Raw genomic sequence first — 24,252 nt, forward strand, 5'->3', positions numbered from 1 at the left:
ATTCATCTTAAATGAATTTCGCCTAATGTTCTCGGTGCTGCCTCATTGTGATTAAAAGTTTATACCAATCCGAGACTATGACGTCATGAATTGTCAGCCAAAAAAAGAAGAAAGTTGAACACTGAAAACAAAGTTCACAAACAATGTCTTTCAATTATAAACCATAAAACATCTACTTGATAAACAAATAGCTTGTTTAGTTGAGCTTCAGGTAGCCTATAGATTTCTACATCTAAAAGTTTGGTATATTTACATTTAGTCATTTAGCAGACGCTTTTATCCAAAGGGTAGGCTATATTCAGGGAGAAATAAGCCACACAATACGTGCTAATACAAAGTTTCTAGTTTCAACAAAAGCATTTGATATACCGAACCACAAACCATCATAGAAAACTAAAACAGGAAAATAATTGAATAATAGATGACGGAGCGCACGAAACCGTAAAATTATAACACAAGGAACTTTTAACATTTTGTAACTTAATAACTTGATCGCTGACGTATTTAAGGTCGATATGTCGGCGAGACGCCCTGCCAAGTTGGCCGTGTTGGCTCTGCTTTGTTAAAACATATTTTACAGACAGGTATTATGGTGTCCGTGGTCTTTCGCAATATGCGAAATAAACTCATGTCCCTGGTTTGCTTTGAGAAAATGCGCTTTTTTTATCGCCGCCTTTCGCAACAGGAAAACGAGACGGAAACGACGTTCGTGACGCCCAAAGTCTCGAACAAGACGAGAGACAGACAGACGGTATCCCGCCACATATCGACGACACTCAAGAAACATGGATCTGGTTAAAACCCTCTTAATCCTTCGAAAGCGGAATAATGCGATTTCCAGTGATAATCTGTCTAGTAAATCCTGAAAGTAGTTTGCGTTTGTGCTGGCACAAGCCATGTCAGAAGATATGACAATCATTTGGGTCAATTGTTTATATCTGTTCAGTTAAAGATTGTAGCTTTAATGAATGAAATAGACCCTATGGGTGTTATTGATGCTTTTTATGAAAATAATTAATTCATTTTCCCTTGTTCTGTGTTTTTTACAGAGACCCAACACGGATGAGGTTTAACCACGGACTGAAAAGTAGTTTGACACATTATAGTGCCCTCTATAATGTTTACGACAGATAGGTTTTTTTATGAAGTCATTGTTTGTACAGTGCATTAAATGTGACTCATGCCTTCCTGAAGTCTATCTGATGTCTCTGATAATACTCCGCTCTTCTGGATCTGATGCCATTAATCAATCTGATCACATCTTCAACTGAACTGAACTATACAGAAGATTAAAAATCTTCTAGCAGTTTTGTGAACAAGATGCTGATAACTTCCCGAGTTCACACTGGGTTTCGCTGCATTTCCTAATTACAATGGATCTTAGCGATTGAGCGTTATTATAGGTTTACTTTATGAATGCTCATTTCAATTCGTCTGACATCTGTTCCCCAAAATGACACTTGCACATTGCTTGGCCTTAGCTGTTACTTAAGACTCACTCTCGCATTTGTCAACAGAAAACCGTTCCCCTTCATAACAGTATTGTTCCCGGTTTAAGCTGAAAAATGCATGCACACTGCTCACATCGCTCATGAACGGCTGAGGAACATGATGAAGAGTTCAGGGTGTTACCGTCACTTCCAAAGTGCTCAGAACTCAATCCATGGCAGTTCCTCTTCATAACCTCAGGACTGGAAGGAACTCATGCACTTCTTTGAACAATGCAATTACATTTGTGTATGCTAACAAATGCCATCTGTGTGTCTGAGTATATATATAGGCTATATATATTCAATAAATGAATTTCTCATACCATGTCTTTAGGTGTTATTTGTAAAAACATGAACACAAGGATAATAATATTTTCTCAAATGGAAAAACCGTGCATTTCTCCCCTCAAAACTGAACTTTATATTGATTCACTCCGGTTTTCTATGAAGCAAAAAGCAATTAAAACATTGTAAGTTTGTAAATTCTATAAAATCTTCATGTAAATTAACAATAACCCCCTAATGTACAAGTTTCTGTTATATATATGTTGTATTTCATTGTATACACGAATGTATGTAAAAATTATCTTTGTTGTTAATAAATTTTTTTTTAAAGAAATGTTGGCCGTGTTGGCTCTGCTTTGTTAAAACATATTTTACAGACAGGTATTATGGTGTCCGTGGTCTTTCGCAATATGAGAAATAAACTCAAGTCCCTGGTTTGCTTTGAGAAAATGCGCTTTTTTATCGCCGCCTCTCCCAACCAGGAAACCGAGACGCAAACGAGACGGAAACGATGTTCTGAAGTCTCGAATAAGACGAGAGACAGACAGAAGGTATCCCGCCACATATCGACGACACTCAAGAAACATGGATCTGGTTAAAACCCTCTTAATCCTTCGAAGCGAAATAATGCGATTTTAACAGCACGGTATCGCGATGTGTGGATATATATTTCGCGATATATATATATATTTGTGGACGGCCACTAAAATGCATTTCGTTTTGTTCCGTGTACAGGGTGTGGAATGGATTACGTGACTTTACGAGCATGTATGTTCTTTCAGCTGATATTTCACGACCTGCAGACTTTGGACTTAGAGTCCGGGCAAGAGGCTGAACAGAAGTGAGGATGATTCATCACACACACAGGTATGTGCTGATAATAATAATAATATGTTTTATTTATAGCGCCTTTCAAGAACCCAAGGACGCTTAAGGACTAAAGAGTTTTCTGCGTATCCGCCGATGGCTTCATCTTTCGGATAAATTCAGCCAGAAGCAGCTCCAGACTTTGGACTTAGAGTCCGGGCAAGAGGCACCTTTCTCGGATCGAAAACAGCAGTTTTACCGATCCGTATCTCCGCGACGGAAGGTCTCTGGGAGACGTGGCCGGGTTCATTGGACAAGTCTCGAGTCGATGCGACCCCGCGCTCGGGAGAACGCCCCTCTGGACGGATTTACATTCGTATTTTCACCCCCCGGAGCTCCAGGCTGACCTCACCGAGCACCAATCCCGATTTAGTGTCACTCTGGACGGACTCAGAGCCTTCATGCACCCGCCTGGAGCTCCAGGCGGACCTCCCCGAGCACCAGCACGACTTACTCTGGACGGATTTTACATTCGTATTTTACATTTAGTCATTTAGCAGACGCTTTTATCCAAAGCGACTTACACATGAGGAAACATTAGAAGCAATTATAACAACATAGGCAACAAAATGCATAAGTGCATCAAAACTAGTCCATTAAAGCCTTGCACGGTATACAAAGCTAAGAATAGCGAGGTTAGTATATATATAGTGTTTTTTTGTTTTTGTTTTTTTTCACCCCCCGGATCTCCAGGCTGACCTCACCGAGCACCATACCGATTTAGTGTCACTCTGTGCGGACTCAGAGCCTGCCACCGACCGCCCGGAGCTCCAGGCGGACCTCCCCGAGCACCAGCCCGACTTACTCTGGAAGGATTTACATTCGTAATTCACCCCCCCCGGAGCTGTTTGATGTTCAATGTTAATAGTCATTTTTTGAATTAATAACTTTCATAAAGTTTAGAAATATTCATGTAATTTTCAGATTCAGTATAAGCAGATATCAGAAATGTTGTATCGTGAATCTCTATTAGAATCGCATCAAAATCACTGATCTAGTGTATTAAAATGCATTGTTTTACCCTTGAATGTGTTGTTTGCATGATTATAATGTTTTCATTTTGCATATTGTTTTTTTAATCACCACATTGCAAATACTGTATAAATTAAACAGGGAAACAAATTAAGAGATTTGTTTTGCTGAAGTTTGAATGACTTGCTTCAAACAAATGTTCACACAGACTGCAACTGCCAAAACACATTTTATGGGTGATTTGAACAATAAATAGTAAACATTTATTGAAGGCAAGTTAGAAATTCTAACCAAAGATCAGTATAGGAAAGTGAGCATCACATACATTTATACACTGGTCAGAAAAAACCCGTCTGCAACTGGACAAGCAGAAAATTGCCTTTTACAGGTGGTTGTGCAGATAAAGGGCACCACCCCAGCGATGGCAACCTAAAAAGGGCAGTTTTTAACATTTTTTCTTTAATATAAATAATTAATAATTAATTAATTTGAAAAGACATCACACAATTAACAAACAATATGTGCATTATTTTTCTAACCTGTCTGAAGACACGACCAAAGCAAGAGTTATAGATATTATATTCATCTTAAATGAATTTCGCCTAATGTTCTCTGTGCTGCCTCATTGTGATTAAAAGTTTATACCAATCCGAGATTATGACATCATGAATTGTCAGGCAAAAAACGAATCTGCAATTTAACAAAAGAAAGTAAAAGGCAAGCTGAACACTGAGAACAAAGTTCACAAACAATGTCTTTCAATTATAAACCAAAAAACATCTACTTGATAAACAAATAGCTTGTTATGAGCTTCAGGTATCCTACAGATTTCTACATCTAAAAGTTTGGTATAATTACATTTAGAGACGCTTTTATCCAAAGCGATTTATAAATAATCCCGGAAATTGAAACGCAAACGAGACGGAAACAACGGTTGTGACGCCCGAAGTCTCGAATAAGACGAGAGACAGACAGACGGTATCCCGCCACATATCGACGACACTCAAGAAACATGGATCTGGTTAAAACCCTCTTAATCCCTCGAAAGCGGAATAATGCGATTTTAACAGCACGGTAGCTACACCTGTACACACTCTCTCGGGTTACACCTCGACGCAAAGGAGGAAATCATTTTGGATCTTTTTTACACGCTCCAATTTCTTCTCTACTTTGAGTTTCGATAAAAAAAGAGGGGGTAGTAAGATTTCTACGTCTGGGTACAATTCTAGTGTATGCGCATCGTGAGTGTACGTCGACTAAAATGCGATGCGTTTTCTTCGGCGTAAGTAGCATACAGGAAGTGGCCATGACTACGTGTCTTTCCGAGAATGTTTGTCTGTGTTCTATAGCGAAACACCATTGCGTTAGTTTGCGATTTAGGTCAGAAGAAACATGGATAATCGCAGAATTACCAGGAAGAGGACCGAACAATACTTATCGGCCCTTTTGCTCTGTGAGCTGAACAGACGAGATGACCCGTTTCACCAGGTTTGTGACTATGCGAGTGATCGCTCATTCTGTTTTAAGTATCATTATTTATTTATTAATTGCACAATTTGTCGGCGAGTGTTCTCCGTGGCTCACGGTGGCCTGTCAGATGCGCGACAGCATGCCTCGGGAGAGCAACACTCACCGACATCAGAGCACCTGCTCACATTTCTTCATACCTCCATCATCTCCTGAGGCAGATAGTGTAATGTTTTTATCACCTAAATGTTTTGATTGAGTACGTTAGATTTCATATGCTGCCTATTAAGAAATAATGTTAATAATGTACATTAATCATGTTATGGTATGATTTGTTTATTAAGGTTAAGTTGTACAGTCAGACACATAAGCATTACTTTAATAAGAGATAAGAGAAATATATTTAATACATATTTAATCAAAATATAGTACCTATGTGAATAAAATAAACAACTAGGCTATTTGTTATGCTTAACCAATTTAAATAATTGCATCATTTAATACTATAGAATTAACAATAGACTATATAAAAACGGAATAAATAAATACATAATAACATGTTTATTATTGTTAAGATATGGATCTGTTCATTTAATAAGTTAATAAAATATGGTTCACATCTCACAAGTTCCTCCAAAAGCTTATTTTTTGTGGTCTCCGTCACATTTTGTTGTCCTATGTTTATTATTGTCACAGCTGTGTATTCATGACCACTTAAATTGTGATAGTGGGAGACTGAGTGAATCTGTTCACAAACTGATTTCAATAGCAGATATCTTATTATAATGTCCATTGGTATCAATCTTAATATTTTTATGAAAACATGTTTTAACTTATGATATACAACCACTGGCACGTCATCGGGACTGTGGGGTGTGGCCCGCGCTTTTCCTGTATTGAAGGTGGCAACCCTAGTTACAACTCGCAAGTGCTCGTGGCCCCGCCTACAAATCCGCCTTATAAAGCGACTGGGATGAATGCAGGATAGATGAGAGAGCAGACATCGATTCATATACCTGGAAGACTGATAGCTACTATAACAGTGTTTTATACTGTCGTCAGTGTCGCGGGTGTGAACAAGCTTTATACAGCAAGAGAGAGAGGGGCGATTCTTTAACGGGAGAAGTTTTGGTTTAGAGAGACACGATCGGTCTCATTCCGAACCTACGGAATATCATGATGTCACTGCGTTGTATTCTGCTTTGTCTATTGATTTTTGTTTCGAAAGGTAAGACAATATTTTTGAAGATTGTATATTTAATGTCATACGATGTCGTTTACTTGCATTTGACAGACGGTGTTATCCAAAGCCACTTGCATTGATGGTTATACGTGTCTTTTATCAGTATGTCTGTTACCAGGGACTAAACCCACGACCATTGAGTTACTATGGTCTTAAACCTGTGATCGCATTGACACCGAATTCACGCATACATACACCGCACACACATAGACTGCACGTTAGCACTGTCTGTTTCCCGGCACCGTACATCATAGTTACACACACCGGTGTAGCGGTTCTATTGTGCGTTTATATTTATTGTGCGTTTATATTTATTGTGCGTTTATATTTATTGTGCGTTTATATTTATTGTGTGTTTATATGTGTGTGTTTATATTTATTGTGTGTTTATATTTATTGTGCGTTTATATTTATTGTGTGTTTATATGTGTGTGTTTATATTTATTGTGTGTTTATATTTATTGTGTGTTTATATTTATTGTGCGTTTATATTTATTGTGCGTTTATATGTGTGTGTTTATATGTGTGTGTTTATATTTATTGTGTGTTTATATTTATTGTATGTTTATATTTATTGTGCGTTTATATTTATTGTGCGTTTATATTTATTGTGTGTTTATATGTGTGTGTTTATATTTATTGTGTGTTTATATTTATTGTGCGTTTATATTTATTGTGCGTTTATATTTATTGTGCGTTTATATGTGTGTGTTTATATTTATTGTGCGTTTATATTTATTGTGCGTTTATATGTGTGTGTTTATATTTATTGTGCGTTTATATTTATTGTGTGTTTATATTTTTTGTGTGTTTATATTTATTGTGTGTTTATATGTGTGTGTTTATATTTATTGTGTGTTTATATTTATTGTGCGTTTATATTTATTGTGCGTTTATATGTGTGTGTTTATATTTATTGTGCGTTTATATTTATTGTGCGTTTATATGTGTGCGTTTATATTTATTGTGGGTTTATATTTATTGTGGGTTTATATGTATTGTCTGTACATATGTATGTATAGCCGTAATTACAACAGTATCAGTAGGTTACGCATCCAATATATTCATGATATGCTTTGTAGTAATAACAACATTTGTAACTTCAATCACTTTACCCACAATTCGCAAGTAATCCTGTTTCTTGAAACACAAGTGATCCCCACAGAGCAATAATATAACAATTGTGTTTGTATGTATCACAATGCATAACATAACTTTTCCTGCAATTAACCTAATTCAACTTTACACCACATAACCCTTAGCCCATAGAGGCGCATGCTTATTCCGAACATGTCAGGAGACTACAACAGGTTCAGCCCCACCCAAATCTGTACCCCAAATAACAACAACTCTTATGAGTCATCCACTGGGCTTGGTGCAAGTGCAGATCCCAAGCATTCCAACATCGTCCATCCTCCAGTTTATAGGTATACAGTCCTTTTTACCCACAACCTTTAGGGGTTTCCCAAACTTCGACTGAGTCTTGCCACACCCAGAGATATACGGTCCACACTGAAAAGACAACATTTTTCTACTAAGTTTTTTGTCGGTGTACTGTTTGCTTTTCATCTGTTGTCTGCACACATGTGATGCAATCTCCTGAGCTGAAGGTTGTTTGCGCGTGGAAGGCAAGTGCTTACCGGAGTTAATGTTAAGCTTTGTGGACATGGCTTGTCCATGCAGATGTTCTGCCGGACTGCACTGTGTTGTTGCGTGCGCTTTCTCAGGATATGCCTGCAAAAAGTCTTTCGTAAAGTCATTCCAATTTTTTCCTTCCAGAGATAGGAAAGAGAAGAAGTAGAAGACTGTAATGGGTCAGATGTTGTCGGAGAATATGTGTTTTTAGCCGACTCCTCGTGTCCGACTTACGATTTATAATAGACCTAACATTTTATTGTTGTATTGTATTTGTAACTGTACTGTCATTTTAATAGGATTCGTTCATGTCTATCCGTTAGCGGTATTGGAGCATGTAAACATTTCTGCAGTTCCTCCAGGTGGTATACAAATGACGGTTTTCTTTGCTCTCCAATGTGTGCTGCTTTTGGGCTTGTTTAAAAAAGAGACAACCCTCTTGACTCAACCTAGCACGGAATGAAACGTCTGAATATTCTACAAAGATCATTTCTGGATTTCAATAACATAAAGACATTTTTATCTAAATTGTGTTTCAGGTGTGTTTGGTGTTGATGCAGATGAAGTGAAGTCAGTGTCAGTGACAGAGGGAGAAACTGTTACTCTACACACTGGTCTTACTCGCATACAGAGACACGATCAGATACTGTGGACGTTTGGACCTCAAGAGTCTCGTATAGCTGAAATCTATAAACAGAAACCCAAGACAGAAACTAAAAGGCATGGAGACCGACTGAAGCTGAACAATGAAACTGGATCTCTCACTGTCACAAACATCAGAACTAAACACACTGGACTTTATCAACTACAGATCATCAACAGCAGAGAAACTTTATACAGGACGTTCAATGTGACCGTCTATGGTGAGTAAAGAGAATTTCAGAATTGTCATCCGTTAATGGTCATTAATTTGATTTTTAAATGAGAAATAGAAGAGAATAGACATGTGTTTCTCACTCGTGGACATCATAGGGATTTCAAAACATACAGCACAGTGTCAGTCAATCCACAGTAGTAAACAGGACGTCAATGTTTTGCTGCTGAAGATCTGTTGAGATGCTTTATGTACCATAAACAAAAAAACATTGCCTTTAAAAGTATATCCTGAGAACATAAGTGAATTCTTAATTAGCATATACATTTTGACTGAGAGGCTAAGTTTTCTTTACTGTTTTTCAGAAGGTCTGCATGTTCCCATCACAAACCAAAATCAACATCTCAACATTAGTCAAGTGTGTCAGACGTGTTCAGGTATAGTAATGTTTATTTAGGAATGTCAGTAGTGATGTTTAGGGATTGTCACACAAGCTAAAGTGATGTTGTACCAAATATCAGCAGAGATGTTTATCACATTATTGTCAGTGTTTACTAAGATATTCTGCTCATCACAATATCTGTGGTAAAACATTTCAAATATAAAGATGGCCGTGCAAGTAGTTGGTTCTGTTGTTTGGACCGTTTGAAAACTGATATTGTGTTCAAATAAAATATTTGTTTAGACAAATTAACTTGAACACAGTGCTAAAAGGAAGGTCACAAACATGTGTGTTGTAGGCAATCGCACTGAAATTTTCTTTCTTTTTGTGCCTTGGTAGATTTTATGAAAAGAAATGATTCAAATATTCTCCTGTTTTTGACCAAACATTTTTTTAAATAACGTAAATATCTTTAAGATCGATATCAAACAAATTTTGGTCGTTTAGATTTTAATTATTTTATTTGAGTAATTCTAGTTGAATCAATTATTAAGTAAATCCAACTCAGTTTTATTGTGTTAAACCAATTTGAATTATAGCAGCAAATTTTCTTTAAAAGAAAAAGTAATTTTTACAAGTAATTTTTTTCAGTGCAGCATGAAAATGTTTGTGAAAATGTTTGTTAAATAAAAAATTCCTGTTATCTTCTTGTTCCATGATGTCTAGATCTGTCTGCCACCAACCGTTCACATGTTTGTGCCATCCCACCAACAGTGTTGATGGTTTTGGTCATGATTGTTTTAGCAGTCAAACACTGTCGGATCACTAGACATTTGAACAAAGATGTAAGTATTTCAGCAAAAACAACAAATCCTGCTCCTTAAATCTTTTTTGCAAGTTTTGATCTGAACCCTTCTCTTAGACACTGACTACCTTCAATTTAACCTTCAAATGGAAAATTCTTTCATAATTTACTCACCCTCACGCAAGAACCAATGAGATTCATTGTTATTCACGTGCTGCCATATTTCAACATGCTACACTGATCTGTGTTGAAGGAAAGTGTGATGAATTGGTCGCTAAATCAGCTGAAAATATTAATAATTTTCTCTCTTTTTTTCTTTTTTTTATATTTTGTCTTGCTTTCAATAATTAACTTTAAATAAAATTGATCAAAACAAGTAGGCTAAATTTAAACAAAAAATGAGCCTTCCTCCTTCTTGAATGGCCTATATTTTTGGTTGCCGAACATTCGGTGCATCCCTACTGCTCATTGTTACTTGTTATTGGCCGGATTTACATGAGGTTTTTTTCTTATAAACATCCCGAGCACCCCAAAACAGTCAAAATCCAGGCAGTGGCCAGTAGACACACACTACTAGAGGATCTCTGCATGAATCCATATTTTATCTGTAAATCCAACATGTTCTACCTTTAACAGTCTTGAATTATGTAGTCAGATGTGTGCAATTTGAGTCTATTATCTCACCTCTGCAAGAAGATAAAGCAGCAGTACAGAACACCTATAGGAAACCATCTATTACAGCAAACCTTTTTTATTACATCTTATTTTTTACTAAAATCTGTTTTTATTTTAGGAGGAACTCTCACAATTGAACAACAATATGGTAAGATGCTATACTTACTGTATGTGTGCCAGTTAGTTTTTAATGCCAAATGAGCAAGACTTTCACCATAATAATGTCATTACATTTTATAAATAGACTGCCAATAAGTAAATGGAGGAAAATGGTCGATTTGTTCATGAAGAATATAAGCCCTAGTCATTTTTGTCTCTTTGAATGTTGCTTTGTGTAAGTGATAATCCACAGATAGCTGTGCATTAAGGGGTCTAAAGTGTAGCGATGGTCTAATGGATTTGATAAATGTATTATTTATGAAACATTTACACTGACAATCACTTTCAACGTTTTTATCTGGTTCTGTGTTTTCTTACAGAGCACCAACAGCGATGATGTTTATTCAGCACATGCAGCATCAAATGGAGTTTTATACTAGTCCAGCACCCTCCATAATGTTTGGGACGTTTTCTAGAGATAATGAGATGTGTGTTTTCAAGCAGGCCCAATGTTTGCCTTAAATGTTCTTTAGGAGCTTTTATGTAGCTCAGTGGTAAGAGCATTGCATTAACACCGCCAAGGTTGTGGGTTTGATCCCAGGGGATTGTAGATACCTTTGTATAAATGTATAGGATAATGCAATGTCGCTTTGAATAAAAGCGTCTGCCAAATGCATAAATGTAAATGTAGGAGTTGTGCTTTTTAAACCCCTCAAGGCTTAAGGCCCTAAGAAATACTGAAGTATAACTATTTATAAAGTATAACTGTTTCTGTCAATGGCTTACGTGGAGTGGAGGTCTCTGGCTGTATCAAGTGTATTTATTCTTACCTGTTATGTATTTGTACCCTATGTGCCAAGAAATGCTTATTATGAAACTCCGATGATGACCACCAAGTGCACTGGTTACTTTAGATTGGCGGTTATATTATGAGACGTGGAACGTGCACTCCTTCATGGTGCATGACCAATAGTTCAGTGATGCACTTGACTGCTCAAAAGTTCCTCAGATCTCAATCCAGTTTTAGTAGAGCATTTGTAAATTGTGCTGGACTAGCCATGTCTGTACTATGCTTTTACATTTGTGTGTGTAACTATGTCTGTTGTGTATTTGTTTGTGTGTGCATGCTTGTTCTCATCACTTCATGCAATATGAACAAACAAAACTATTGTGTCGATATGCATTACGTTTTATAAAATATTGATACAATCAAGGCATTGTTGTTCAATACTGTAGGTATCAATTTAATAAAAATCGTTTGAAGTATTTGAGTAAATAAATGTAATGTTTATTTTTGGTTACTTTGATACTCAGTAAAACTACAAAGATATTAGCAACTCTTTACTCGACTACATTTTTTTAATATGTATACGTGCTCTTTACTCCACTACATTTGTAATGACAAAGTTACAAAATGCATGCGTTGTGAATTTTGCCAACAGGCTACTTACTGAAACTTGTCAACATTATCAGGTAGTCATTAATCACTACTGTCGACATTGGTAAGACGCAATTTTGAGGTTCAATTTTTATTATGATTTCAGGCATGGTGTTGTTCTGTTTAATAACGAACAACCAGTCATGTAAAACAGGTGTAAAAATATTTGTATTAGTTATTAGCAAAGCGAAACGGCCGGAAGTGGTGCAAAATATCGCCATATAATTACAATATTTTACATTAGCTAACGCCTACACCTACCCTAAACCTGATCCTAACCGTACAATAATAAAAATATGAATCAACAGTTTTCAACGTGACACAAATTATGCGGTTATTGCATTCCAGTGGAGGTAGCTTTTTTATTGTACAAATCTCAATACAAACATATATGCCACCGCACACTACAAATACACAGCAAGCTCAAAACTTGGGAGTAGTAGGCTACATGTGAAACCACACCCAATCACGCTAGAGCAGGGGTCGGTAACCTTTGCACCCAAAAGAGTCATTTTGGGCGCTGTCCCACCAAATAAAATTTGTCTGGAGCCGAAAAATCTTTGTAACCTTTAAATTACTATAACACAGGTTGTTATGCACGTGAGGTAGTAGTTACCCAATTGAACCACTAGGTTGCAATACAGTGTGGAGTGCAGGGCCGGCCCGAGGCATAAGCGAACTAAGCGGCTGCTTGGGGCCCCCTGACCACCAAAAATTATAAAAACAGTCATGTGGTTTCAAATCAATGTGTTAGTACCTGTACTGCAGTTTCTTACTATGACATAAGTAGGGCCTGTTCCAATGTTTCTGCACCATGTCTCTACACGAAATTCACAGTAAAACTAAAATGCCACTTTAGTAACAAATCCAAACTCCTGACAAAAATTATACACCAAAAATTATACATCAAACACCAAAAATTATAAAAACAGTCATGTGGTTTCAAATCAATGTGTTAGTACCTGTACTGCAGTTTCTTACTATGACATAAGTAGGGCCTGTTCCAATGTTTCTGCACCATGTCTCTACACGAAATTCACAGTAAAACTAAAATGCCACTTTAGTAACAAATCCAAACTCCTGACAGACATCATAGATGTTGAGATGTTGTGTGCGGTTTGAGACGGTATTGTTCATCACACAGTGTATGTGTTTGTATCCTGAAATTGCACCTCATATAATTTACTATATTACTGGTTAAGTGTGCACTTACTGTTCTGCGCAGATTTTGCTAATCTCAAACAAGCCCCTTCTCTACTCTCTGTACATTTCGGAGGAGGAGGAGCTCCAAACAAATCACAACTGCGCTGTTACGCAATTAAAAGGATATGACGCTTTCGGTGGCAACCAATCGGAGCGTAGAATACCACACCCACCCTTGACAATATAAAATGCTCTAAACGTTTGTCTACGGCAGTCAGTGTTCAGCGACTCTTACATCATCAAGAGTAGCCTACATCAAGTCTGCCAAAACTACGTGGAGAAGTTTGTCTTACATTGTAGAGATATCACGATGTCACTGCTACCACTATGCGTGACGCTATTACAAATGACTGTACAAGGTAAGAAAACTTTTTGTACACTGGTTATAGTTTCCATTTAAACAAAGATGTAGAGCCGACTCCAGTATAAACGAGCATTACAACAGTCTGCGTGTGCGCGTCAAGTTTAATAGCTCGTGGGGAAACGCGCCGCGCCGCAGAGAAGGTCCTGACTAAATGTGTAGCTCCGCTCCCTACGCTTCTCATTGGTTAGTGGTTGGGTTAATATTATATGGGATGAATTTCGACTCAAAATGATTAACAAATGCACGCACAGTCATCCGTGAACGTGATACACGTTTCATTTGTATTTTACGATTCACAAACAAATGCCTTATGAATTGATTCTGTGAAATTTAGATTTGAATAAACACGAAGCGATGTGTACAAATAGAGGCAGATTTGTGATCGCAATGTTTTATTTTGTGTTCATGTATATTGATTTTGCGCATACCAATGAGAAGTTGTGCATTTGTGGATCCTGTGACGCGCGTTCATACATCCTGTTCGGTTCATTTGGATTTTGAGACTTTCTTTACGCGGTTTTGCATTGGACAATCCACACACACGCAACTGCAGATCCACGCGCAACCGTGCAGAAAATAAAAACTACCACTAGATGGCAGGCTTACGGAAACCATAGGTGCTGGTCATATCATTAGAATATCATCAAAAAGTTGATGCATTTCACTATTTCCATTAAAAAAGTGAAACTTGGAAATGATATTAATTCATTACACGCAGACTGATATATTTCAAATGTTTATTTATTTTAATTGTGATGATTATAACTGACAACTAATGAAAATCCCAAATTGATAAAGCGTTTTAATCTCAAAGACAAAGCATTGTCTCATAAAGTTAATAGATGCAGTTATTAAAGTTACAGTGCAGTAGATGAGTTAATGCAGTACCAGTACACAGTTCTGTAGTGCAAAGGATGCAGTGTGTGTATGTATATCTTGCCTGAATCAGAATCTACTGCACTGTAACTTTAATAACTGCATTCACATTTTGATAGTTTTTTACCTTTCACGCCAAGAACAAAGTTAACTTCTAAACTTCAAGCTCGTGTATGATGGTGTGGTGCTGACTGTCCTGGTATTTGCGGCTCTGAAGCGCCGTTTCAATGTAAATATTACATTGAAACGGCGATCAGTCATTGTAATGCTAAATACTTTAAGTTGCTTAACAATTCCTTTGTACAAGAAATACCGGTGCCGCTGCTAGCCATTTTGGTGCCCTAAGCATAATTCCATTATGATTTTTCTATATCCTAATGAAATAACATTAGATAAAAAAAAATATTAGGCTATTTTTGGTCCCCCTACGCACAGATGCGCCTGGTGGGAGCGGCGGCGCTGAGTTTAACAAATGCTGCGTAACTGGTAATGTTAGGGATCGAGCCTGCCATGTTGACTAAAGTCACGATGAAAAACGACTTTGTTTGCGCATTCATTCTAGTGGGGTGGCGCGTAAGAGTCGAATACTTTGCCTCTTTTTGCACATCTCACATCAGATCGTAAGGGCATCTATTTTCAATCAAATTAATAGTTTGCAGTACATTTAGAATTGGGGTAGGCTTGTTGTCAATTGGCGTCCATTTAATGATTTACATACATACAGGCAATGCAAGTTTATTTATATAGCACATTTCAAACAGTTAATGGTGATTTATATAGAAATTAGAAAAAAAGAAGGATACATAATGCAAAAGAGATCTTCAAAAAGCGTTAATTCTTTTAAATCACACATACTTAAGAATAGAAAATAACAATAAATAGGAAATCAAATGTGCAACGGAAGGAAAAGGAAGACAAATGAACGACTAATTGTGTTTTTAATCTGGATGTAAAAGTAGCTCATATTGAAGAGCATCTGATGCCTGCAGCTTCAGGTGGCATAGTTTCGCTGACGAACCTTGTTTTGAGTCAACTTTTGTTATCTCTAACTGACTTGATTCTAATGATCTGAGTAGTCTGTTGGGTTATTTTATAATGTACAGTATACAGTTCTGGAAGAACACATCTTAATTTTGCAATCATTTATAAATTGATTATATTAATGCATTACTTTAAATTATATAATAGCCTATATAAATATAATAAAAGAACAACACGCACGCATAATTAAGGCTAAATAATTTGGTTAAGCAAATAAGAGTTAAGGGAGTTATATATTATTCGTAAAAATAAATAAAAAATCACTTACATAATGCAGTTATGCATAAGTCCCACACTAAAACTAAGATAAGTGAACGCGGCCTCGTCAAAATAGCCATCCCAAAATACAAAACGATTTAACAAACATGATAGCTTAGCAACTTCTAAAGAAAGGCAGTATTTATGTAGGGAGCTGCGCGCCTCAAAGAGCGCGTTTCTCCGCAGCCGGCATCAACAGGCTGAGAATGAGAAACAAACTTGAATTTAGATATGATTTATTTTACTCGTCAAAGCACGTATTTTTTCAATAAAGAAACTCAGCTCGATGTGGATGGAGCATATAATAACCTAAATATCCAGTGCTTTTGTGTTGCATACCTTTTACGTTCTGCCCAGTTAGGCGACTGTGTGTACATTATTTTTCATTTAATTAATTATTTTTTTATTTATTTAATTGGCTTTTATTGTTTGACAATTTAGCTTAAGATGCCTGCAACTTTCGTTATTGCACCTTTGCTGATTGTTATGTCTTTACCAATAAGTAAGTTATAAAACAGGCCTATATTTTCCTTTAAAAATTGCTATATAATAATAACGCAACAATATTTTTTGGTCAGCATTTCCCTTACTGTTTCTGTATGTGAACAGTCTCCTCCATTTTAAGATTTTTGATCGTCAAAATCTTATAGAGGTTTATACTGAATGCATGCAGCATGTGCAGTCTATAGGTAAATGGAAATACAAACGGGTTCGTAGATGGGAAAAATTTGAATCAATAAAAACATACTGACAACAGCCACAGTAGCAGACTTAGCCCGCAGCTATTGCATGTGTAAAGGCCTTAGACCGTTGGCTTGTAATAAGCGTTTCTTGTCATTTAATAAGTTGCCAGCAACAGGTAGTGTTCCAACATTTAAAAACACGACTCAATAGAACAATTCAAAAGGAATGAAGAATATGGTCGGACCGCGGAGTCGAACACCAATCGTTAAAAGTGATGAAGTTCCGCTGCTGCGCACGCAGTCCACTACGCCACCGTGGACGATAAAAACGACGAGCTCGAAGTCAGATAAACGCACAAAGTGTCACGAACGTGCTCGTTCAAAAGTCTGCCGCTCGTACACATATGATAAACGAAAAGGAGGATAAACGCGCCCAATGGAAAAATATCACATGATGAAAGTCTAAGCATTATTCGCAATAAAGTTAAAAACAGGAACACTTATTCAGATCGACATTCTACTACACATGTATTTGTGTTCATTGGAGGGGCTGGACTGTGTAGAAAAGGCGGGGCTGATTTTAATATTATAAAAAACGCCGCTTTTTACGGCGTCTTTGTTACACGGAAGCGCCGTAATTTACGGCGTAATATGGAAGTTCTAACGGCGAAATGAACGGCGTTTCGCATTGCATTTAAAACGCCGTTATTAACGACGTTTCTAAGGCGCAAACGCCGTAATTTACGGCGTCTGTACGTCTTAAACGCCGTAAAAGCAGGCGTCATCTGAACACCAGGCGTCTGGTTGATGGCGAAATATGACCCAAACGGCTTTCCATATGTGCGCTCTTCTGAATTAGATTGTTCCTTTAGTATTTATCACTTACGAGGAAGCTCTCAAACTTATGAAAACCGCTAAAGTCGCCCTCGGCACCCATTCTCTACCACAGCTCTGCATTCTTGAGAAAACCACCGGTCACAAAGTATTAGAATCGTGGTGTCCCTGCCTTGCAGACTGATATTCAACTCGTTCAGATACGCTAGTTTGACAATCCTTAAACAAAGTGGCAACAGGGGACGCATTGTCTGACAAAAAGCAACACGCCTCGTTTCGCAACTCGAGCCTGTGCAGAAGTTTTCCTCTCGAAAGCCGGCAGACTTCGGTGTGTAAAAGGAGGTCGGTGTGTCGTTCAGATCCCATCACACAATCTCCGAAACAGACGTGCATTCAGTGGACGCTTTATGAAGTTTATTGCCTTGACAGCATCATTCAACATTGTTGCTGCTCATTTCATGTTCTGATAAAAACGAATCAACAATGTTGAAAATAACCTTTCCGGTTGTTCTCCCCTCCAGTGTTTTGCAAAAAAGTATGTGTTCGAAGGGTGCTGGTATCCACATATCTCGCAACCAATTGCGCCTGTCCACTGACATTCATACAATTGTGAAAGTGAAAATGATTCCCCAGCCCTGAATTTAACCACCCAGTTGCTCAACAATATCAGTCCCCATCTTGTTAATGCGGTACAGTTTGACACAGTTTTGATCTTGCCTTGAATGATCAATTCCTCAGACAGGTTAAATGTGTTTTTAGCTTTCGCCAAAAGTAAAGACAACAGCATACGATGCTTCGAGTGCTTTTGCTGATGCACTTTTTTTGTGACACAATCGAGCAGCCCTACTTTCTGTAAGATGTTTGAAATTGACAGTGCTGTCATATCTGTGTTGTTATTAACCTAGACACACAAATAAGACCTGCTTCATAAAGAACAGACACACATAATGCCAAAATTATTTCCGTGCATTTTTTATTAATATTTTCACTGCTGGGCGGATGGTGTCTGTTCTTTCCTATTCAGCTCTCTGATGTATCTCAAGTGATCAACTAATACTGCAACGGTAGCCACACCCATCAGAGCAAAAACAACCAATCGAATGACAGCTTCAGTAAAACCAGAGCACTGGATAGGGCCTGAAAATAAGAGAATATGGTCAGACGGATTTCCCGTTTTCTATTTTAGTCTTTTTTATATCATTAAATGATGTTTAATAAACAAAGTTCGGGAGTAGCCCTGGCAAATTACTGCACGCCGAGCACATAATCGCTAATCAGACTAATTATCCAACCAGCGTCATCTGAACACATATAAATATAGAGAGCTCCTCACCTCAATCCTCTCGTCCGATTTCGCAAACCCACCACCACCCCGACTCCGCTCCCCTTTTCCGCCCCTTTCTCTGGCAGCCGGGGGGGATAGGCGCTCAGAGCCCTCTCCCCGGACAGTACGCCAAATACGCATAAATCCTAATAACCTGCAGCCAGAATTTGCGGGGGCGAACTCGTGAATGTGTGCTTAAAGTTTTAACACACCTGAACACGTCTGACAGACATCATTGATGTCCAGATGTTGTGTCTGGTTGGTGATGGTATTGTTGACCACACATCTGTATGTGTTTGTATCCTGATATTCCACCTCCAGAGGAAGAGAGAGTCTGATGTTGAGATCAGACACAATGATGCTGGACAATAAACTGTTTCCTTTGTACCAGGAGAGACTCACACGTGTCACATTCATCACTGAACACAACAACACACATTTTGACGCTGAAGATCTTTCTGATGTTGAAGAACATTGAGAAGAGTCTTTGATGATGACAGGAACAGGCAGACGAGCTGAAAATACAGGGAATACACACACATTGATTGGTTGACTGGTTATGTAACATATATGAGCAAACACCATGTTATGCATAACAGGCCGCTTTAACGGTACTAAAAGAATAGCAAACAAAGCCGACATATAAAAATAACAAATAATATAGCTGCAAGCAGTAGATATGGGGTCGAGCTGACCAAAGACAAAAAGAGATATTTTCTGCACATCTATGACTAGTTTAAGCAAGGCAAACTATACATGTGACTCGTGCTTAATAAGTAGGAATTATTTTGAGCTCCTGGCAAAAGTGAAAGAAAATCTAGATTTTGGTCTATTTTAAGGTTTTCATAAAATTAAGGACATTAAGCCCTCATCTAGCGATCCCAATGCTCCAATTGGTAATGAAACATCCAAAATGATCTTTATTTGTCATATCGTTCACACAAGGGATGTGTCACTATCAGAAGCAAAGATCTTGCGCGTTTGTTTTGGTTTCCAAAGGAACTCGCATATATGCTCACATATGACCTACAATTAAAAAAAAAAAAAAAAAACTTAACTTCAAACTGTTGGAGGCGCTGGAGGGTTTGAAAAAGAGAATCTGCTATTCTAACAGTCCCGATTGTTTTTCATCTTTGTGCCATTTCATTACTGTTCTATCGACTATGAATACGTTATGATAACATTGAAACACCTACAGTATAAAACTTTCAGCTGAGCGGTCGCATCGATTAATATTTGTCAGGATAAATTTACTCACAATTGACGGAAACTGTGAATGTCTTGTACAGGGTTCCGCTACTTCTGATGATGGTCAGTTTGTAAACTCCAGAGTCTGCGATGCAGATATTTGTGATGGTCAGAGATCCAGTTTGACCGTCCAGCTTCAGTCTGTCTTTGAAACCCTCAATATGATCATATATTGGGAGATTCTGTTGATAGATCTCGGCAATGCGAGCATTTTTAGGTCCAAACCTCCACAGTATTTGGTCATCTGTCAGTGTATCAGTAACATCAGTGGACAGTGTGACAGAATCTCCCTCCGTCACTGACTTCACTTCATCTCCATCAACACCTGAAACATTTATAAAAGTTTTACAGCAGTGAAAGTTTGTCGGTGTACATGGAGGAAGTGTCTCAGTTCAGGAAATGGTGTTAGTTTTCACTTTGCTAATGTGTGTCATTTGATAAATAAGTTAACAATTATCATTATCACAGCTTTACTTATTCGTAACTAATCTTTTCATTGGTGGTAGTTTAAATGATAATAGAAATCTTACCACACATCAAGATTAAAATCAGGATGAAACGACACCGAGACATCTCTTGACAGACCGACAGGTTGAGTTGTGGTGAGCTTAGTGTCAGATTCTGAGTAAATGTGGGCGTATTTTTTTTCCATTGTGAGACGGGGCTCGTACACTCCACTGTGTGTTATTTCAACAAACGTTGACACACTAAAAAAGTTTATAAAGATCATGTTTTATTTAGAGTGTAAAACAAATGTTAACATCCCTCTATTGCAGTATTTCTCCAAGTAATTTGTGTATATATATATATATACGCACGCACGCACGCACACACAATATTTAATTTTTTTTTTTAATTTTAATCAGTAGATTTATAATTTGATCTTCTTAAACATGTTCAGTTTTGTAGTGGACAAACCTGTTTTCACTTGACAGGCTGTCACCACTTCCGTCTGGTTTAGTAATGTTGTGGGTGGCGCTGAATGTGACGTTCATGTGTCGTACTCTTTTGCTGAGGATGCTCAGGACGTCTGTTCACTCTTATATTATAACAATATATATTTTTTGTGAAATCAGTACAAGAGCAACTTGCATATTATGGCAGAGTATTGTAAACCTCTGTTTGGAAACACATTAGCTGTCAGATCATGCATCTCTTGGCTATTAAGGCTATAATGCGGCATATTAAAACATGTTCTTATCGTGTTTCAGGTGTGTTTGCTGCTGAAGAAGACCAGACGATCTCAGCAATGGAGGGAGATTCTGTCACGCTACACACCAATCTTACTCAAATACAGGGAGACGATCACGTATTGTGGAGGCTAAAAAACAATTCGGTGGAGACTCTTCTTGCTGAAGTATATAACCGTTACAATATAAGCCGCGTATGTGATATTGGAAGATTCAGAGATAAAGTGAAGCTGGACAGTCAGACTGGATCTCTCACCATCGCAAACATCAGTACCGCACACTCCACACTCTATTTACTAGAGATGATCAACCAACATAGAACCTTAAACAAAAGATTCAGTGTCGTTGTCTGTGAGTACAGTGGATACGTTTGGCCACGTCTTAACATTCATTGATGTTAGTATGGACTAACATGTTCCCTGCTTGCTTCTAAGCATTTATATTGTATTTTCTTTCATGTTTTCTAGCTCATCGGCCCGTTCCTGTCATCAACAGAGACTGTTCTTCACCCTCAAAATGTGTGTTGTTGTGTTTAATGTGGCTTACTAAACCAAACTAGATTTGCATTTACTTACACAAATCTTGTTTTGTGATGTATAGGTGGGCCTGTCAGGAGTGATGTGGACTATAAAGTAATGATGATCACTGCAGCATTTGTGATCATAGCAGTAGCAGTAGCTGTCATTGCCTCTCGGTGCAATAAACCCGCAGCGGGACAGGGTGAGTGTTACAGTAAAGATGCCAAATCATGCTTATGACACCTACAAACCTACAGTTTTCTTCTTTAAACTCCTGTTAAGACACTAGAAGTATCCTTAAAAGAGCTCACTTCAAATGTGTTTCGTTGATTTAAGTTTCCCCACCAACTGGAAAAACAAGAAAAATTATCTCTTGTGACTTTTATTTATAGTTTTATCACAACTTTTTATTTTACAGTTGAGGAAACAGTGATGAAACTTATTAACAACAAAAATATGGTATGCCACTGTATTTATGTGTTTAAGTAAGTTAATCAAGTTTTAGAACGGCAAAGAAACACAACCTGCACAATACAGACAGATTATAAAAAAAACGGATGGTTTCTAAAATATACAGCAGAATGAAGTAAATAAGCAGCGGATCCATTTATTTATCTGCATCTTTAAATGATGCTCTATATTAACATATTTGCATTACCAGTTACTTTCTTGTTCCTCTCTGTGACTGGTTTTGTGTTTTCTTACAGGAACCTGACGGCAATGGGGTTTCTGTGCCACTAGCAGCTTCAGATGGAGTTTCAAATGAGTGCTGTGTTCCTGTAGCTTAACTGGTAGAGCAATGCTGAATACACTATGAACCTATACAGCAGTGACCTCCATAATGTCTGGGATTAAGACATTCATCTGTGAAGCACACTTTTTTATCTATACATGATGTCCTTGGATCGGACCCCCGCTACGGTAGCGGCTACACCCACCAGACCTAAGTCGACCGGTTTGATCACCGGACAGATCCGAGATTGTAATCCACGTTCAGCTTTATGGTGATTTTCAGACGGGTGAAAAAATGTACAAATGGACTTGAACACGTGTGCTTTAGACGAAGACTCTTACAATTTATTTATGAAGTGCTCAAGTGTACTGTAACTACAGGATGACTTATTATCATAGTATACACTTTTTACAAATATTATTATATTATGATCATGTTGTTTACACTGTTAAAACGATTGTTGCCTTAAATAAGGTTTGTATTAAAGTTGTGTAATCTGCTGTAGCCTATGAGTTGTAGGCCTACACACGCACTTGCATGACTGCATTACTGTAAACACAACCTTTGTTTATTATGTCGGGGGAATAAATGAAGGGAAGAGCTAACCGATACAATTTTGCATGTAAAATGTACATTTATATAGTTAAATATATTACAGCAGTTGGCAGCAAAAAAAACATAAATGACATTTTTACTGTAACTACAACATCCATTTATTTGATCCATTCTCAGTTTATTCATTTATGTCTATTCATTTCATTTAGATTTTTGTTTTTCTTCATATGTTAAAGCTCTTTAAACAAAGTAAAGATAACATTATGTCAAAGTCACACTGTCCAGTAGGTGGCCTCATTACTCTACTACAGTCTCGATATAAGATGCACTTAAAGGAACAGACTTTGGCAAAATAATTGGGTCATCCTATCTAATAAACATGTTTAATGACTTTAGTAATATCCAAGTATCTATTTAAATGTCTTGTGTTTTGAATTAAAGGTGCTTTAAGAATTGTGTTGTTTGCTTTGAACTGGCTGGAACAGGTTTGCTTTGACAATAAAATGTAGGCCTAGGCCTTTTCATTCATTCATATTCAGGTAGGCTATGTGTATGTGGTTAACCTGTCGTGTCCTATGATAAAAGAACGTAGTGAAGAAATAGTTTTTATAATAGATAGTCTGCAAGATGTGATTTCTTATATTACTATATGAAAGACCACTCACAACTACAATTTATTAAAAATAAAAAACTATTGAACACTGACCAAAACACAATAGAAAACAATGTATTTACATGGAAATTATAATGTTTCAATTGGGTTTTGTTTCAATGGAGTTGTTTGAGCCTATAGAATGTAATATGCAATGAAAGTACCTACAGGTTTTTAATCAACTATTATTTTTTACAGCTTATCTTTATAAACGCACTAGAGTTGTAGGCTATATAGTGCAAAACGAACTCTCAGGATGAATTTAAACGGGTGCGTCTGGTCCCTTTTTTCGGTAAGTGCACACTGCTACATAGCACAGAAGTAATCTACATATTTACATATGGTTGGCGTACGCCACTATAACTGATTTATGTTATTAAAGATGCCGGTCTTGCGCTAAACATGCCCCTTATGTGCTATACCACCACTGAACACCAGAGGCAGCGCAGCTGGACTTCCGGTGGACTGAAACGCGCTTCTTCATAAAAATACTTTATTTTTTATTTATTTTTTATTGTGTATTTATTTTTGGCATTTAAACAAATATTGAGGAAAACAAACCAAAATTTTGTTTTGGGTTTGTTTTTTTATGCTCATGAAT

The 24,252-nt window shown here is 37.4% G+C and overlaps 3 protein-coding genes across 3 annotated transcripts; 2 read left to right on the forward strand and 1 right to left on the reverse strand.

Annotated features, from left to right (window-relative positions):
- The first annotated feature begins 6,067 nt into the window (after window positions 1-6,067).
- Window positions 6,068-12,076, forward strand: LOC306902270 (uncharacterized protein). The gene is made up of 6 exons (XM_079470688.1): window positions 6,068-6,309; window positions 8,499-8,822; window positions 9,139-9,210; window positions 9,882-10,000; window positions 10,754-10,783; window positions 11,115-12,076. The coding sequence occupies exons 1-6, from the start codon at window positions 6,258-6,260 to the stop codon at window positions 11,172-11,174; spliced, it is 657 nt and encodes a 218-aa protein (XP_079326814.1). The 5' UTR covers window positions 6,068-6,257; the 3' UTR covers window positions 11,175-12,076.
- A 1,517-nt stretch (window positions 12,077-13,593) lies between these two features.
- On the forward strand, window positions 13,594-23,604 carry LOC306902273 (uncharacterized protein). Its single transcript, XM_079470695.1, has 5 exons — window positions 13,594-13,734; window positions 21,215-21,544; window positions 21,661-21,711; window positions 21,794-21,913; window positions 22,419-23,604. Exons 1-5 carry the CDS (start codon window positions 13,686-13,688, stop codon window positions 22,424-22,426), a joined length of 558 nt encoding a protein of 185 aa, XP_079326821.1. The 5' UTR covers window positions 13,594-13,685; the 3' UTR covers window positions 22,427-23,604.
- On the reverse strand, window positions 18,291-20,611 carry LOC306902268 (uncharacterized protein). The gene is made up of 4 exons (XM_079470685.1): window positions 20,534-20,611; window positions 20,014-20,328; window positions 18,968-19,270; window positions 18,291-18,568 (listed from the first exon to the last, which is right to left on the reverse strand). The coding sequence occupies exons 1-4, from the start codon at window positions 20,574-20,576 to the stop codon at window positions 18,417-18,419; spliced, it is 813 nt and encodes a 270-aa protein (XP_079326811.1). The 5' UTR covers window positions 20,577-20,611; the 3' UTR covers window positions 18,291-18,416.
- Window positions 23,605-24,252: the final 648 nt, after the last annotated feature.

The sequence above is a fragment of the Barbatula barbatula genome, assembly GCF_947034865.1.
Source record: "Barbatula barbatula genome assembly, chromosome: 13".
Taxonomy (NCBI): Eukaryota; Metazoa; Chordata; class Actinopteri; order Cypriniformes; family Nemacheilidae; genus Barbatula; species Barbatula barbatula.

Coding starts and splice junctions, on each gene's coding strand:
- LOC306902270 (XM_079470688.1), top strand. CDS start 6,258: ATGATGTCACTGCGTTGTATTCTGCTTTGTCTATTGATTTTTGTTTCG. Junction 8,823..9,138: donor GTTCAATGTGACCGTCTATG/GTGAGTAAAGAG, acceptor ACTGTTTTTCAG/AAGGTCTGCATGTTCCCATC. Junction 10,784..11,114: donor CACAATTGAACAACAATATG/GTAAGATGCTAT, acceptor GTTTTCTTACAG/AGCACCAACAGCGATGATGT.
- LOC306902273 (XM_079470695.1), top strand. CDS start 13,686: ATGTCACTGCTACCACTATGCGTGACGCTATTACAAATGACTGTACAA. Junction 21,545..21,660: donor AAGATTCAGTGTCGTTGTCT/GTGAGTACAGTG, acceptor CATGTTTTCTAG/CTCATCGGCCCGTTCCTGTC. Junction 21,712..21,793: donor CTGTTCTTCACCCTCAAAAT/GTGTGTTGTTGT, acceptor TGTGATGTATAG/GTGGGCCTGTCAGGAGTGAT.
- LOC306902268 (XM_079470685.1), bottom strand. CDS start 20,576: ATGTCTCGGTGTCGTTTCATCCTGATTTTAATCTTGATGTGTG. Junction 20,329..20,533: donor GATTTTAATCTTGATGTGTG/GTAAGATTTCTA, acceptor TAAATGTTTCAG/GTGTTGATGGAGATGAAGTG. Junction 18,569..18,967: donor TGTCTGTCAGACGTGTTCAG/GTGTGTTAAAAC, acceptor TCTTATTTTCAG/GCCCTATCCAGTGCTCTGGT.